Here is a 13,856-nt window from a genome sequence, read left to right on the forward strand (position 1 = left end):
TGCACTGCTGAATCAGGCAGAGGCACAGAAGGAGCTGCGTGTGATTACGCAGGACCCATTCTGTACACTGGCATGCACTGCTGAATCAGGCAGAGGCACAGAAGGAGCTGTGTGTGATTACGCAGGACCCATTCTGTACACTCGCATGCACTGCTGAATCAGGCAGAGGCACAGAAGGAGCTGCGTGTGATTACGCAGGACCCATTCTGTACACTGGCATGCACTGCTGAATCAGGCAGAGGCACAGAAGGAGCTGCGTGTGATTACGCAGGACCCATTCTGTACACTGGCATGCACTGCTGAATCAGGCAGAGGCACAGAAGGGGCTGCGTGTGATTACACAGGACCCATTCTGTACACTGGCATGCACTGCTGAATCAGGCAGAGGCACAGAAGGGGCTGCGTGTGATTACACAGGACCCATTCTGTACACTGGCATGCACTGCTGAATCAGGCAGAGGCACAGAAGGGGCTGCATGTGATTACACAGGACCCATTCTGTACACTCGCATGCACTGCTGAATCAGGCAGAGGCACAGAAGAAGCTGCGTGTGATTACACAGGACCCATTCTGTACACTGGCATGCACTGCTGAATCAGGCAGAGGCACAGAAGGAGCTGCGTGTGATTACACAGGACCCATTCTGTACACTGGCATGCACTGCTGAATCAGGCAGAGGCACAGAAGGAGCTGCGTGTGATTACGCAGGACCCATTCTGTACACTGGCATGCACTGCTGAATCAGGCAGAGGCACAGAAGGAGCTGCGTGTGATTACGCAGGACCCATTCTGTACACTCGCATGCACTGCTGAATCAGGCAGAGGCACAGAAGGGGCTGCGTGTGATTACGCAGGACCCATTCTGTACACTGGCATGCACTGCTGAATCAGGCAGAGGCACAGAAGGGGCTGCATGTGATTACGCAGGACCCATTCTATACACTGGCATGCACTGCTGAATCAGGCAGAGGCACAGAAGGAGCTGCGTGTGATTACGCAGGACCCATTCTGTACACTGGCATGCACTGCTGAATCAGGCAGAGGCACAGAAGGAGCTGCGTGTGATTACGCAGGACCCATTCTGTACACTGGCATGCACTGCTGAATCAGGCAGAGGCACAGAAGGAGCTACGTGTGATTACGCAGGACCCATTCTGTACACTCGCATGCACTGCTGAATCAGGCAGAGGCACAGAAGGAGCTGCGTGTGATTACGCAGGAACCATTCTGTACACTCACATGCACTGCTGAATCAGGCAGAGGCACAGAAGGAGCTGCATGTGATTACGCAGGACCCATTCTGTACACTCGCATGCACTGCTGAATCAGGCAGAGGCACAGAAGGGGCTGCGTGTGATTACGCAGGACCCATTCTGTACACTCGCATGCACTGCTGAATCAGGCAAAGGCACAGAAGGGGCTGCGTGTGATTACGCAGGACCCATTCTGTACACTGGCATGCACTGCTGAATCAGGCAGAGGCACAGAAGGGGCTGCATGTGATTACGCAGGACCCATTCTATACACTGGCATGCACTGCTGAATCAGGCAGAGGCACAGAAGGAGCTGCGTGTGATTACGCAGGACCCATTCTGTACACTGGCATGCACTGCTGAATCAGGCAGAGGCACAGAAGGAGCTGCGTGTGATTACGCAGGACCCATTCTGTACACTGGCATGCACTGCTGAATCAGGCAGAGGCACAGAAGGAGCTACGTGTGATTACGCAGGACCCATTCTGTACACTCGCATGCACTGCTGAATCAGGCAGAGGCACAGAAGGAGCTGCGTGTGATTACGCAGGACCCATTCTGTACACTCACATGCACTGCTGAATCAGGCAGAGGCACAGAAGGAGCTGCATGTGATTACGCAGGACCCATTCTGTACACTCGCATGCACTGCTGAATCAGGCAGAGGCACAGAAGGGGCTGCGTGTGATTACGCAGGACTCATTCTGTACACTCGCATGCACTGCTGAATCAGTCAGAGGCACAGAAGGGCTGCGTGTGATTACGCAGGACTCATTCTGTACACTCGCATGCACTGCTGAATCAGTCAGAGGCACAGAAGGGCTGCGTGTGATTACGCAGGACTCATTCTATACACTGGCATGCACTGCTGAATCAGGCAGAGGCACAGAAGGGGCTGCGTGTGATTACGCAGGACCCATTCTATACACTGGCATGCACTGCTGAATCAGGCAGAGGCACAGAAGGAGCTGCGTGTGATTACACAGGACCCAATCTATACACTCGCATGCACTGCTGAATCAGTCAGAGGCACAGAAGGGGCTGCATGTGATTACGCAGGACTCATTCTATACACTCGCATGCATTGCTGAATCAGTCAGAGGCACAGAAGGGGCTGCATGTGATTACGCAGGACTCATTCTGTATACTCGCATGCACTGCTGAATCAGGCAGAGGCACAGAAGGGGCTGAGTGTGATTACGCAGGACCCATTCTATACACTGGCATGCACTGCTGAATCAGGCAGAGGCACAGAAGGAGCTGCGTGTGATTACGCAGGACTCATTCTGTACATTCGCATGCACTGCTGAATCAGTCCCTGTGACAATAATGTAAAGGGATAGAAACGTATAAACAAAAACTCAATCACAGAATGAGGCGGTCTATTCACATGCAGAAATGTACGAGGATAGAACATAGAGGTAGATGTACTAAGCCTTGAAGAGATATAAAGTGGAGAGAGTTAAAGTACCAACCAATCAGCTCCTAACTCACTTTTCAAACACAGTCTGTAACATGACAGTAGCAGATTGGTTGGTACTTTTACTCTCTCCACTTTATAGTACATAGACCCCTAAGAAAGGCTAAGCAGGTGATTACATTAATAATTGAACATGTTAATGATAACAAACAAAGGCTCAGTACCAAAGAACAAATATATTAACCATAAAGAAAATAACAAAAATAGCTGAAAATCTCACAGTCTGAGAGCACAAAGGTGCTGATAGTAATCAGCGGAGGAGAGATCAGGAGGACACAGGGCCTGAGTCAGAGCCGGACGCTATTTGCGGACGGTTGTCCTAAAAAAGGGACCGGATATTTAAATTGAGCACTCGCTCTTTGCGGTTTGTTGACGCCTCTATGTCTGAGCGAGCGAACGAAAAATGCGCTCGCTATTTTGTAAAGACGCCTCTTTGCCGTTTGCGTCACACGTCATCTCCGGTATTTATTAGATTAATCGAAAGGCATCTGAACTGCTCGCAGTGCTTGTGGTAGGATTTACTTCCCGCTATCACTGCGAGCAGTTCAGGCTAAAAGACAACCAAGTGACGTGGTCGATGACGCTGCTTTACTAATTATGCACTCCCATTAAACACCCTTTTGACCGTTTGGCACGCCTGCATTCGGATCTCCACTCCCCCGTTTTCAAGCACCTTCCCGTTACCACCCACAAACGGTACATTCTGTCAATCAAATTAGCAGCCCCTCGCTGTTTTACGAGCGCACGATTTCCGACCGCAATGACTGGTTTGCGCATGCGCATTACGGCCCATACGCATGCGCAGTTGTGCGAACATCGCTCAGAGCGAACGAGCGGCCGCTTACGAGCGGCTCTGAATCAGGCCCACAGTCCAGACAACGAGGACTTGAGGAGAGTAGTCACCAATGCAGTGAAAAGGAGAAAAGCAGCTCCCAAAACTCCTGGAGGGACCATGTCTGCAGCCACTGGATAACGGACTCCACAGTATCACAAAACCGGGGACCATACACACGATATGGCCGTTTTCAAATGATCGTAACGACCAATTGTGTGAAAAGTAGTTTTCATACACAATTACGATGTGATGCGCATCCTGTATTGACATCGTAGATCAGATGGTTTTGCAGAAGGATATGGGACCTCATTCAGAGTTGGTCGTAAGTGGACGTTCGGTCGTACGCATCCGATGTTTCCAAACCATGCATGCGTACGGTTAGTTGTGCGCATGTGCGTACGAGGCTTTGCGATCTAAAATGCGAAGTGGCTTCGGAGAGTTGATTGACATGAAAGGCCGTTTGTGGGTGTTGACGGGGTGGTGGTCTAACAACGCAGGCGTGCCTCACCGTTTTGAGGGCGTTTTAGGGGCATACATAAATTACCTGCTAACACCGACATAGAAGGCCGGAAGTAGTAAAACGTCACTCTGGGAGCAGGTTAGAGGCCTGGCTGATCGTACAGCTTGAGGTTGGTTATGTGCTCTCTCAAGCCCCAGAGTACAATCGATACTATCGAATGTTATAGATGTTATAGTTCACTGACAGCAGCCAGGGAGAGAGGAGGGGGCCCCAGATGGGGAGTAAACACAAGCCCCCTCCTCTTTTAATAAGCCCCTATCACCATCATTTGTGTTTTCTCCTCCAACACCTCTTCTGCAGATGTCTATTATGGGGGTAACTAATACACCAACACCCCTAGACCCAGAGGCCAACTCTATCCCTGGAGAATCTGTCTGTGTACCCTTGTGTTTTGCCTCTTATGATTTTTGTGACACCTTATTTTACGCCTTACTGCACAGTCCTGTTGCTTTTTGTGGCTTGTTATAAATGATAATGATATTCTATGATACTAAAGAGTGTAGCGCTGAGTTTTTATTTGCCTGACTACTCATCTGCTCACCTTTCTGGATGTGATGTAGTCTTTGTGTTCCTGTACTGGCTGTGGTGCTCTACTTAGGGTCTTCAGCTAAAGTGGGTCTTCTGACTTTCCCAGTACATATATCCCAGTCCTGTTTCCCATATTACCGGCTGGTGATCATTATTCACTATGAAAAATGATTTGCTTTCACTACAAATTCCACTTTAGTCAGGTAAAATAAAAAAAATGCTCAGAGAGGAGAGATGATGACAAGTAACAATTAAAGCCAATATTATGGGGCCCAGGGCCCACCTTCTGGTTTTTTAGAACGGCCTCCTGGCTGCTCGCATAGCTGTGGGTGACCACCCACAGCTATAGCGAGCGGCCAGGAAAATGGTCGCGATGGTCAAGACCATCGCGACCATCGGGCTTGCGACGAGACCCTTGTGTTAGGATCTCATTGCCGCAAGCCCCAGGGAGATTTCGGCCCTCACAGAGCCAAAATCTCTCCCACTGACATCACTCGTGATGTCAGTGGGGCCGGCCCCAAACGGAGGCGTTCACATGGGAACGCCTCCGTTTGGGCAGCCCCCCCACCAAAGGGGGCGTGCTGTCACTCAACATCGACAGCTCGCCCCCTTTGGTACGAGACCCGGAGCGACAGTTTGCCCATCGCTATCCGGGTCTCGCGCATGCACACGACGGAGCCGGCTCCATGGTGCGCATGAGCACTGGGCCACCATTGACCCACTTGCGAGCACTCGCGAGCGGGTCTGAATCAGGCCCCCAGTCATCTGAAAACCATACATGTTACTGACAGATCAGGACTTTGTATAAGGGAAGTCACACAAGTCATAAAGAGAAAAACACTTTAATGTTTGTTTTCATCTCCGTTACAAACAAACATTTGAATAGAAATCTAAACCAGTTGCCACTAAAATGTCATCACCAGCACTACTAGAACTGGCATTTTATAATGTAGCCCAAACTGTATTACCCTGAACTACGAGGGCTGACTGACAAGTAATGAGACAGCCTCTGTTTTCCTGTCCCATAGGTAGACGTGGCAGCACTATGCTGGTTATTGTGAAGCTCATACATCGATGTGTCTGAACCTGCGGTTGGACTGCCATAGTCTTTGTTTGGTCACAGCGAGTGGAAGATCTTCGTACATTTCATCATGGCGGATGAGGAAAACATGTCTGTGAGATTACGTCAGAAATGTTTGATTGAATTTTGTGTTAAACCTGGGAAAAGCTGAAATGAAACTCATGAAATGTTGGGGCATACGGTGGAGAAACAATAAACCGCACTGCAGTATTTCAGTGGTGGAAGCACTTCAAAGAGGGTAATACGTGAGTGACTGATGAAGTATATTCTGGGAGACCATCCACTGCGGTTACAGATGTCACCATCGTCAAAACTGCGGAGATGTTGCAAAATGACAGAAGGTAACTTTACGCAAACTTGTGGCTGCACTTGGCATCTCATTCCAATGGGTTCAGCATACTGTAACAAAGGAACTGTAAATGCATCACGTGTGTGCCAGGTGGGCACCCAGAAATCTCACAGAATAGCAGATGTAACGCTGAGTTGAATCGTGCAAGAACACTGTTCAAATGTCGGAGAGGATACCTGATTTCCTGCCATCGACTGTGATGTGTGATGAATTGCGGATATGTTCCAGAATCCTAACAACTGTCCAGTATATGGAAACCTGCAAATTCACCTCCACCCAAAAAATTCTGTGTGATTCCTTCGGTATGTAAAGTCATGCTTCTGCTGTTTTTTGATGCACACGATATGATCCTACAGCATTGAGTTCCTGGGGCCAGAAAATTAATGGTGACTACTATGCATATCCTGAAAACCCATTTGCGTGGAGCCATGAGGAAGAAAAGGCCACATTTGCTGAAGGAACAGTGGTGTTTGCTCCAAGACAATGGCCGACCACATGTTGCTGCTGTTTCATTGGCAGCACAGACTGAAATTAATGGGACAGCACTGAAGCACCCTCCATATAGCCCGGACTTAGCACCCTGTGATTTCTGGGCATTCCCAACCCTGAAAAAACAAACTGCGTGGAAAGAAGTTCTCAACAGATGATGAAATGAAAAATGCCACAGCTGCAACACTAACAGTGATGTCACAAAACCGTCTACTGCACTTCTTTGACCTGTTGTTGAAATGCGGCAAAAAATGTATTGAATGTGAAGGAGGCTACTTTACAAAAGAAAAATGTTCAGATCCTGTGGAGTCATCTTATTCTGAATAAAACATCCGTCTCATTACTTTTCAATCAACCCTCGTATATTCATGTATATACACAGAATTTTCCATTTTATTACTCTATCTGTGTTAGTTCTGTGTTAGAGCTGCCATTTTCTTTCCTTCTTCTTGTAGTTAAATAGGCCCTGGTGTTCAAATCTGGTCTTATAAGAATAATGTAACATTTAGGGATGAAGATACAGCCAAGAAGTCCAGCACTGGAAGCCAAAATGGCAAATACCTCAAAGGCCACAGTGTATTTCCCCTTGGCGCTAAGGTAGGCTGGGATGAAGGCGATCCAAACACTGCAGAAGACCCCCATGCTGAATGTGATGTACTGAGCTTCATTGAATGTGTCTGGGAGCTTCCTGGCTAATGAGGCTACAATAAAGCATAAAGCAGCCAGGCCTCCCATGTAGCCAGTCATAATGTAGAAGGCAGTGACAGATCCTTCATTACATTGTAAGATCATCTTCCCAACCTCTACCTGGGTGTCATAATCTGGGAATGGTGGAGATAAGCCTAGCCATAAGGCACAGATCACAACCTCCCCAAAGGAGCAGATGACAAGTATAGCTCTTGATGAATGTTTCCTCAGCCACTGTAACTGTCTCTGGTCTGGGTTGGTGGCTTTGAAGGCAAGGACAACGGTGACTGTTTTGGCCAAAAGTGAAGAAAGTGCAACAGTAAAAAGGTTCCCAAAAGCCACTTGTCTGAGGAGACAGGACATCTCCATGGGGCGTCCAATAAATAACAGAGGACACAGAAAGGCTAAAATGAGTGAGATGAGGAGGATGAAGCTGAGGGTCTGGTTATTGGCTTTTACCACAATAGTTTCTCTGTATTTGATAAATATTCCTGAAATGACAGCAGTCAGACAACACAATAATAGAGCAATGGAAGTAAGGGAGATGCCCAATATCTCTCCATAAGATAGGAACTCGATTGTTCTCTCAATACAGGCATCTCTTCTGTCATTGGACCACTGATGTTCAGGACACTTCAGACATTTCTCCATATCTGAAAAAGAGTTATTGTTACATCAATCAATTTGTTTGAATTGTCATCATATTACCTTACTGGTATTATTTTACTTTTATTTAACATTATGTATAATTAGTAAGTTGTGGATGTGGAACTGTTCATAAAGTAAGATACAAAAACAGACACATAAGAAAAATAGATGATATATTCTCCAAAATCAGTGCTATTATACCATTACTGTTTACCTGAATAATGAAAGCTTCATTCTGTTTTTCTGTTACCAGTATTGGCCACCCATAACTGTACATGTGAATAATGAAAGCTTTATTCTGTTTTTTTTTGTCACCAGTATTGACCACCCATAACTGTACACGTGAATAATGAAAGCTTTATTCTGTTTTTTTTTGTCACCAGTATTGGCCACCCATAACTGTACATGTGAATAATGAAAGCTTTATTCTGTTTTTTTTTGTCACCAGTATTGACCACCCATAACTGTACATGTGAATAATGAAAGCTTTATTCTGTTTTTCTGTTTCCAGGATTGACCACCCATAACTGTACATGTGAATAATGAAAGCTTTATTCTGTTTTTTTTTGTCACCAGTATTGACCACCCATAACTGTACACGTGAATAATGAAAGCTTTATTCTGTTTTTTTTTGTCACCAGTATTGGCCACCCATAACTGTACATGTGAATAATGAAAGCTTTATTCTGTTTTTTTTTGTCACCAGTATTGACCACCCATAACTGTACATGTGAATAATGAAAGCTTTATTCTGTTTTTCTGTTTCCAGGATTGACCACCCATAACTGTACACGTGAATAATGAAAGCTTTATTCTGTTTTTCTGTTTCCAGGATTGACCACCCATAACTGTACACGTGAATAATGAAAGCTTTATTCTGTTTTTCTGTTACCAGGATTGACCACCCATAACTGTACACGTGAATAATGAAAGCTTTATACTGTTTTTCTGTTACCAGTATTGGCCATCTCTAACTGTACACGTGAATAATGAAAGCTTTATACTGTTTTTCTGTTACAAGGATTGACCACCCATAACTGTACATGTGAATAATGAAAGCTTTATTCTGTTTTTCTGTTACAAGGATTGACCACCCATAACTGTACATGTGAATAATGAAAGCTTTATTCTGTTTTTATGTTACAAGGATTGACCACCCATAACTGTACATGTGAATAATGAAAGCTTTATTCTGTTTTTCTGTTTCCAGGATTGACCACCCATAACTGTACATGTGAATAATGAAAGCTTTATTCTGTTTTTCTGTTTCCAGGATTGACCACCCATAACTGTACATGTGAATAATGAAAGCTTTATTCTGTTTTATGTGTTGTTTGTATTATTCATCCATAACTCTTCACCTGAATAATGAAACTGTTAGTTTTTTGTTCTATATTAAATACATGTGTTTGTATATTATTGAAACATGTAAATATATGTATTATCAAGCACATTATAAAAATAATTTTCCATAAACTGATCTATGAAACTTGTTGTGTCTCAGACTAACTCTATTGTAGAGATGTGTGCCGACACCCATGTTTTTGTTTTTGTTCTAATTCTTTGTTGTGTTTTGGTTTTGCCAAAAACACCCTCATGTGTTTTGGTTTTCGATCTGTAGTTTTTAAAAAAAATATATAATATAAACAGCTAAAATCATGTAATGTAGGCATGTTTTGTTCCTACAGTATTATTAACCTCAATAACATTAATTTCCAGACAATTTTGACCACCTCACTGCTCACAATATTTGTCACAAATATTGTCCAAAGGCTGGCTGAGTAAACTAAGCAACAGAGCAATGTGAAAAAATGAGGCTATATATGGTTGCGCAAAAACCTGCAGCCCCTGTGTGCACAAAAGAAAAAAAGAGTCTCACTAAACTCTTAACAAACAACAAAACAATAATAGATTTCTGCCACAGGATGGCACTGAATATCACAAAGAAAAAGAAAAAAGATACTTATTCCTTTTTCGAGAGAAATTAAACACAGTCTCCTGTTTTGTAGGTTCTCAACAAGTCATGGTGAACTCCATGCGGTACATAAAAGAAAACACATAGTACAAAAAAATCTCTTAACACAATGAAAAAATGAATGAGTTTAAAATCAGTCCATATAATATTTGTGCAAAGTGGATATCTGGATGTAGTTCAATAGATGCGTACCAAAACTCACATGCCAAGATGCGAGTATGTGCTTATCTTGGTATCTTTAACTATCCAGAGAAAACCTCTTCACCAATGATGAAATAAACGAAAGGAGGTACTTCGTACCTAACTTACATACAGCATATGCTGTAGGTGCTCATAAAGGTTTATTTTTATCTGTATTCGGATCCCCCTCAGCTTTATATCAAGCAAGGATTCATCCTAAATGCACTGAAGGGAGCAAGTAATAAGCAGATAACGCAACGCTCCCAGAGGCGAGTAACACTGCACCTGGGGTTACACAGAATTCCGTTTCCAGACCCCAGATGTATATTAGCCAGTAGCAGTTGACTCTTGTCAGTCTCTATACCCCAGGCAACTTGGGTAAGTAGGACTACGGCCACATGGGGGACTGAAATCGGCCGGGTGCAACCTGACGACACCTGGGAAATAGATGATCTCTTTAACACTCTATTCCCTGAATGAGAGGCATGCCAGCAAGCAGGATAGCTCCTCCAATGACCAATGGAACTTTGGCAAAAGTAGTCTATCTTTATGTACTGAAATAATCACAGGCCTGACAGTACCCCCCCCCTTTTTGGGTGGTCTCCAAACACCCACCAGGTTTTAAAGGGAATTTAGCATGAAAATTACGTATCAACATAGGAGCATGGACATCAGAGTCTTTAATCCAAGATCTCTCCTTCGGGCCATAACCCTTCCAGTCTACAAGATATTGCAATTGCTTTTGATGCTTATGTGAATCCAGAATCTTATCGAGCTCAAACTCCACACCTCGAGCAGTTGTTATGGGAGGTACTTTAGGCAAGCTGTCATGAAATCGATTAAGAATCAATGGTCTAAGCAAGGAGACATGAAAGGAGTTAGGTACAGGCATAGTTGGAGGTAACTGTAATTTACATGCCACTGGGTTGGTAATTTTTATAATACGAAAAGGACCAATATACCAGGGAGCAAACTTCATGGTAGGTACTTAAGTCTAAGATTTCTAGTAGACAACAAGACACGTTCCCCAACAGAATACTTAAGAACAGCCAAACGTTTTCTATCAGCAAAGGTTTTATAATTGTGAGGCTTTCCTCTCACTTATGTACCTAGGTCCAAATTCCAGAAAAATGTTGGAGAGTAGCTTTAGCTGCTGGGACGTCCACAGTAGGAATTGACTGAAGCTCAGGAACTCGAGGATGTCGACCAGTATTGGCAAAAAAAGAACTTACACCTGTAGCACCTGTAGCAGACGAATAATGAAAGTTATGAGCAAACTCAACCCAAGGCAAAAAATCCATCCAATCATCTTGGGAGGAAGAAATATACATTCTTAAGAAGGTCTCCAACTCCTGGTTCACTCTTTCAGTTTGTCCATTTGACTGAGGATGATATGCAGAAGAAAACTGTAATTTAATTTGCAATGATGAACATAAAGCCCTCCAAAACCGAGCAACAAACTGGACACCCCGATCAGACACTATCAGAAGGAAGTCCATGAAGATGAAATATCTCTTTGACAAATACTTGTGCTAATTTGGCGGATGATGGAATTCGAGCCAAAGGACAAAAATGAGCCATCTTGGTAAAACGATCCAACACCACCCAATAACTGTACACCCCCTAGACTCAGGAAGATCTGTAATAAAATCCATGGAAAGATGGGTCCATGGCTGGGTGGAAATGAGTAGTGGATGGAGAGGACCAACTGGAGACTGCCAGGAGGACTTATGTTGTACACACTTAGAACAAGAACGTATAAATTCTTGGACATCTTTTTTCATGGAAGACCACCAATAGGAACATTGCAAAAAAGAGTCCAGAGAAATGAGAATTATGAGCCCAGGAAAGAAGTTTACCTCGTAACTCAGGTGCCAAAAATATCTTCCCAGTAGGAGGATCAGGAGAGATGGAAATTGAAGAAAAAGCCAGAGTGTTTATTATAGGGTACCTTTGATCCTCATTTTATTTCTCTTCCAACATTGAGCATGAGAGAGCATCTGCCTTTTTAGTCAAAGAACCTGGACGATACCTAACGACAAAATCAAAACGAGAAAAGAAGAGTGCCCAACGAGCTTGTCGTGGGTTCAGACAATGGGAAGTCTTCAAATACAACAAATTGTTATGGTCTGTAAAAATAGTTATAGGATGTTTTGCGCCTTCTAATAAATATCTCCATTCCTCCAAAGCTAACTTAATAGCTAACAGTTCTTGGTCCCCGATGGAGTAATTACTCTCAGCACTAGAAAACTTTTGTGAAAAGAAACCACAAGACACTGTTCTTCCATCTGCAGCCATTTGAGACAAAACAGCCCCAACTCCATAAGTAGCATAAATGGCTTCTCAACATCAGGTTGAACTAGAATGGGGGCCGCAGAAAATGCATCTTTAAGAATCTGAAAGGCATTCAATGCCTCTGGGGACCACACTTTGGGATTAGCCCCTTTTTTTGTCATAGCAGTAATTGGGGCTACAATCATTGAAAACGCTTTGATAAACTTTCTGTAATAATTGGTAAAGCCTAAAAATCTCTGAATAGACTTTAACGAAGTGGGCAAAACCCAATCTTGAATAGCCTTTAACTTTTCAGGGTCCATCTGAAGCTCCGGAGACCTGAGACGATATACCCCAAAAAGGGTATAACTGGAACTTCAAAAACACACTTGGAGATCTTACCATAAATTTATTAGCTCGAAAACGACTTAATACCTCTTTAACATGGGTACAATGATCAGAAAGATTCCTGGGAAAAAAATCTAAATATCATCAAGATAAACAAAAACAAACTGGTAAAGTATATCTCAGAAAATTTAATTCACAAACTCCTGGAACACCGCAGGAGCATTACTTAAACCAAAAGGCATGACGAGGTTCTCATAATGGCCATCTCGTGTATTAAACGCGTTTTTCCACTCATCAGCCTCTTTAACTCTGATCAAGTTATAAGCTCCTTTTAGATCAAATTTAGTAAATAGTTGAGAACCCTTAACTCTATCAAACAATTCCATAATGAGAGGTAAAGGATATTTATTTTTTACCGTAATCTCATTTAGACCTCTAAAGTCGATACATGGACAAAGACCGTCATCTTTTTTCTTTACAAAAAAGAAGCCCGCTCCAGTGGGAGATGAAGAAAGCCTGATAAACCCCTTTCGTAGGTTTTCTCGCACATACTCCAACATGGCTTGAATTTCAGGAACAGAGAGAGGCTATACTCGACCTTTAGGTGGCATTTTACCAGGGATAAGTTCAATAGGACAATCCCAGGGACGATGCAGTGGAAGTTTGCCTGCTGCCTGCTCAGAAAAGAAATCAGCAAATTCATGATAAGGCTGTGGGAGAGAGGGTGGAACATCTACTTTCACTTCAGCCAATCGAACCACAGGAATCTAACAATTTAATTTGCATTTGGGACACCAAGAAAGAATTTGAGAACAATTCCAATCAATATGAGGGTTATGAAGAGTTAACCATGGTAAACCAAGAACTTTATCATACATAGAAATAGGTAATACCAAAAACTCTAAACTTTCTTCATGCAAAGCTCCTACCCTCAACTTCATAGACTTTGTTTGATGTGTAACATCCATTAGAAATTCTAGTCCCATTTACTGCAGAAAGGGAAAAAGAACAGGTTAATTTAACAACAGGAATTTTCAACTTTTGAACCAAAGACAATTAAATAAAATTGCCAGCTGCTCCAGAATCTAGTAATGCAGAAAACTGTTGACATGAAGAACCAAAGTCAGGAATGCTCACAGAAATTAAACAATCTTTTTTGGGGAAAACCTTAGAGAGTACCCCTAGTTTTACTTCCCCTCCATCAACTA

At 43.5% G+C, this 13,856-nt stretch overlaps 1 protein-coding gene across 1 annotated transcript in view; it reads right to left on the reverse strand.

Moving 5' to 3' along the window:
* Positions 1-6,932: 6,932 nt before the first annotated feature.
* The window catches only part of LOC148453889 (vomeronasal type-2 receptor 26-like), a 131,360-nt gene continuing 124,436 nt past the window's right edge, over positions 6,933-13,856 (reverse strand). The window contains exon 5 of the mRNA XM_088461555.1: positions 6,933-7,876. Coding sequence (XP_088317681.1) covers positions 6,933-7,876 — 944 coding nt within the window. The remainder of the gene's footprint in view (positions 7,877-13,856) is intronic.

This window comes from Taudactylus pleione, unplaced genomic scaffold (assembly GCF_031769625.1).
Source record: "Taudactylus pleione unplaced genomic scaffold, aTauple2 ptg001066l, whole genome shotgun sequence".
Taxonomy (NCBI): domain Eukaryota; kingdom Metazoa; phylum Chordata; class Amphibia; order Anura; family Myobatrachidae; genus Taudactylus; species Taudactylus pleione.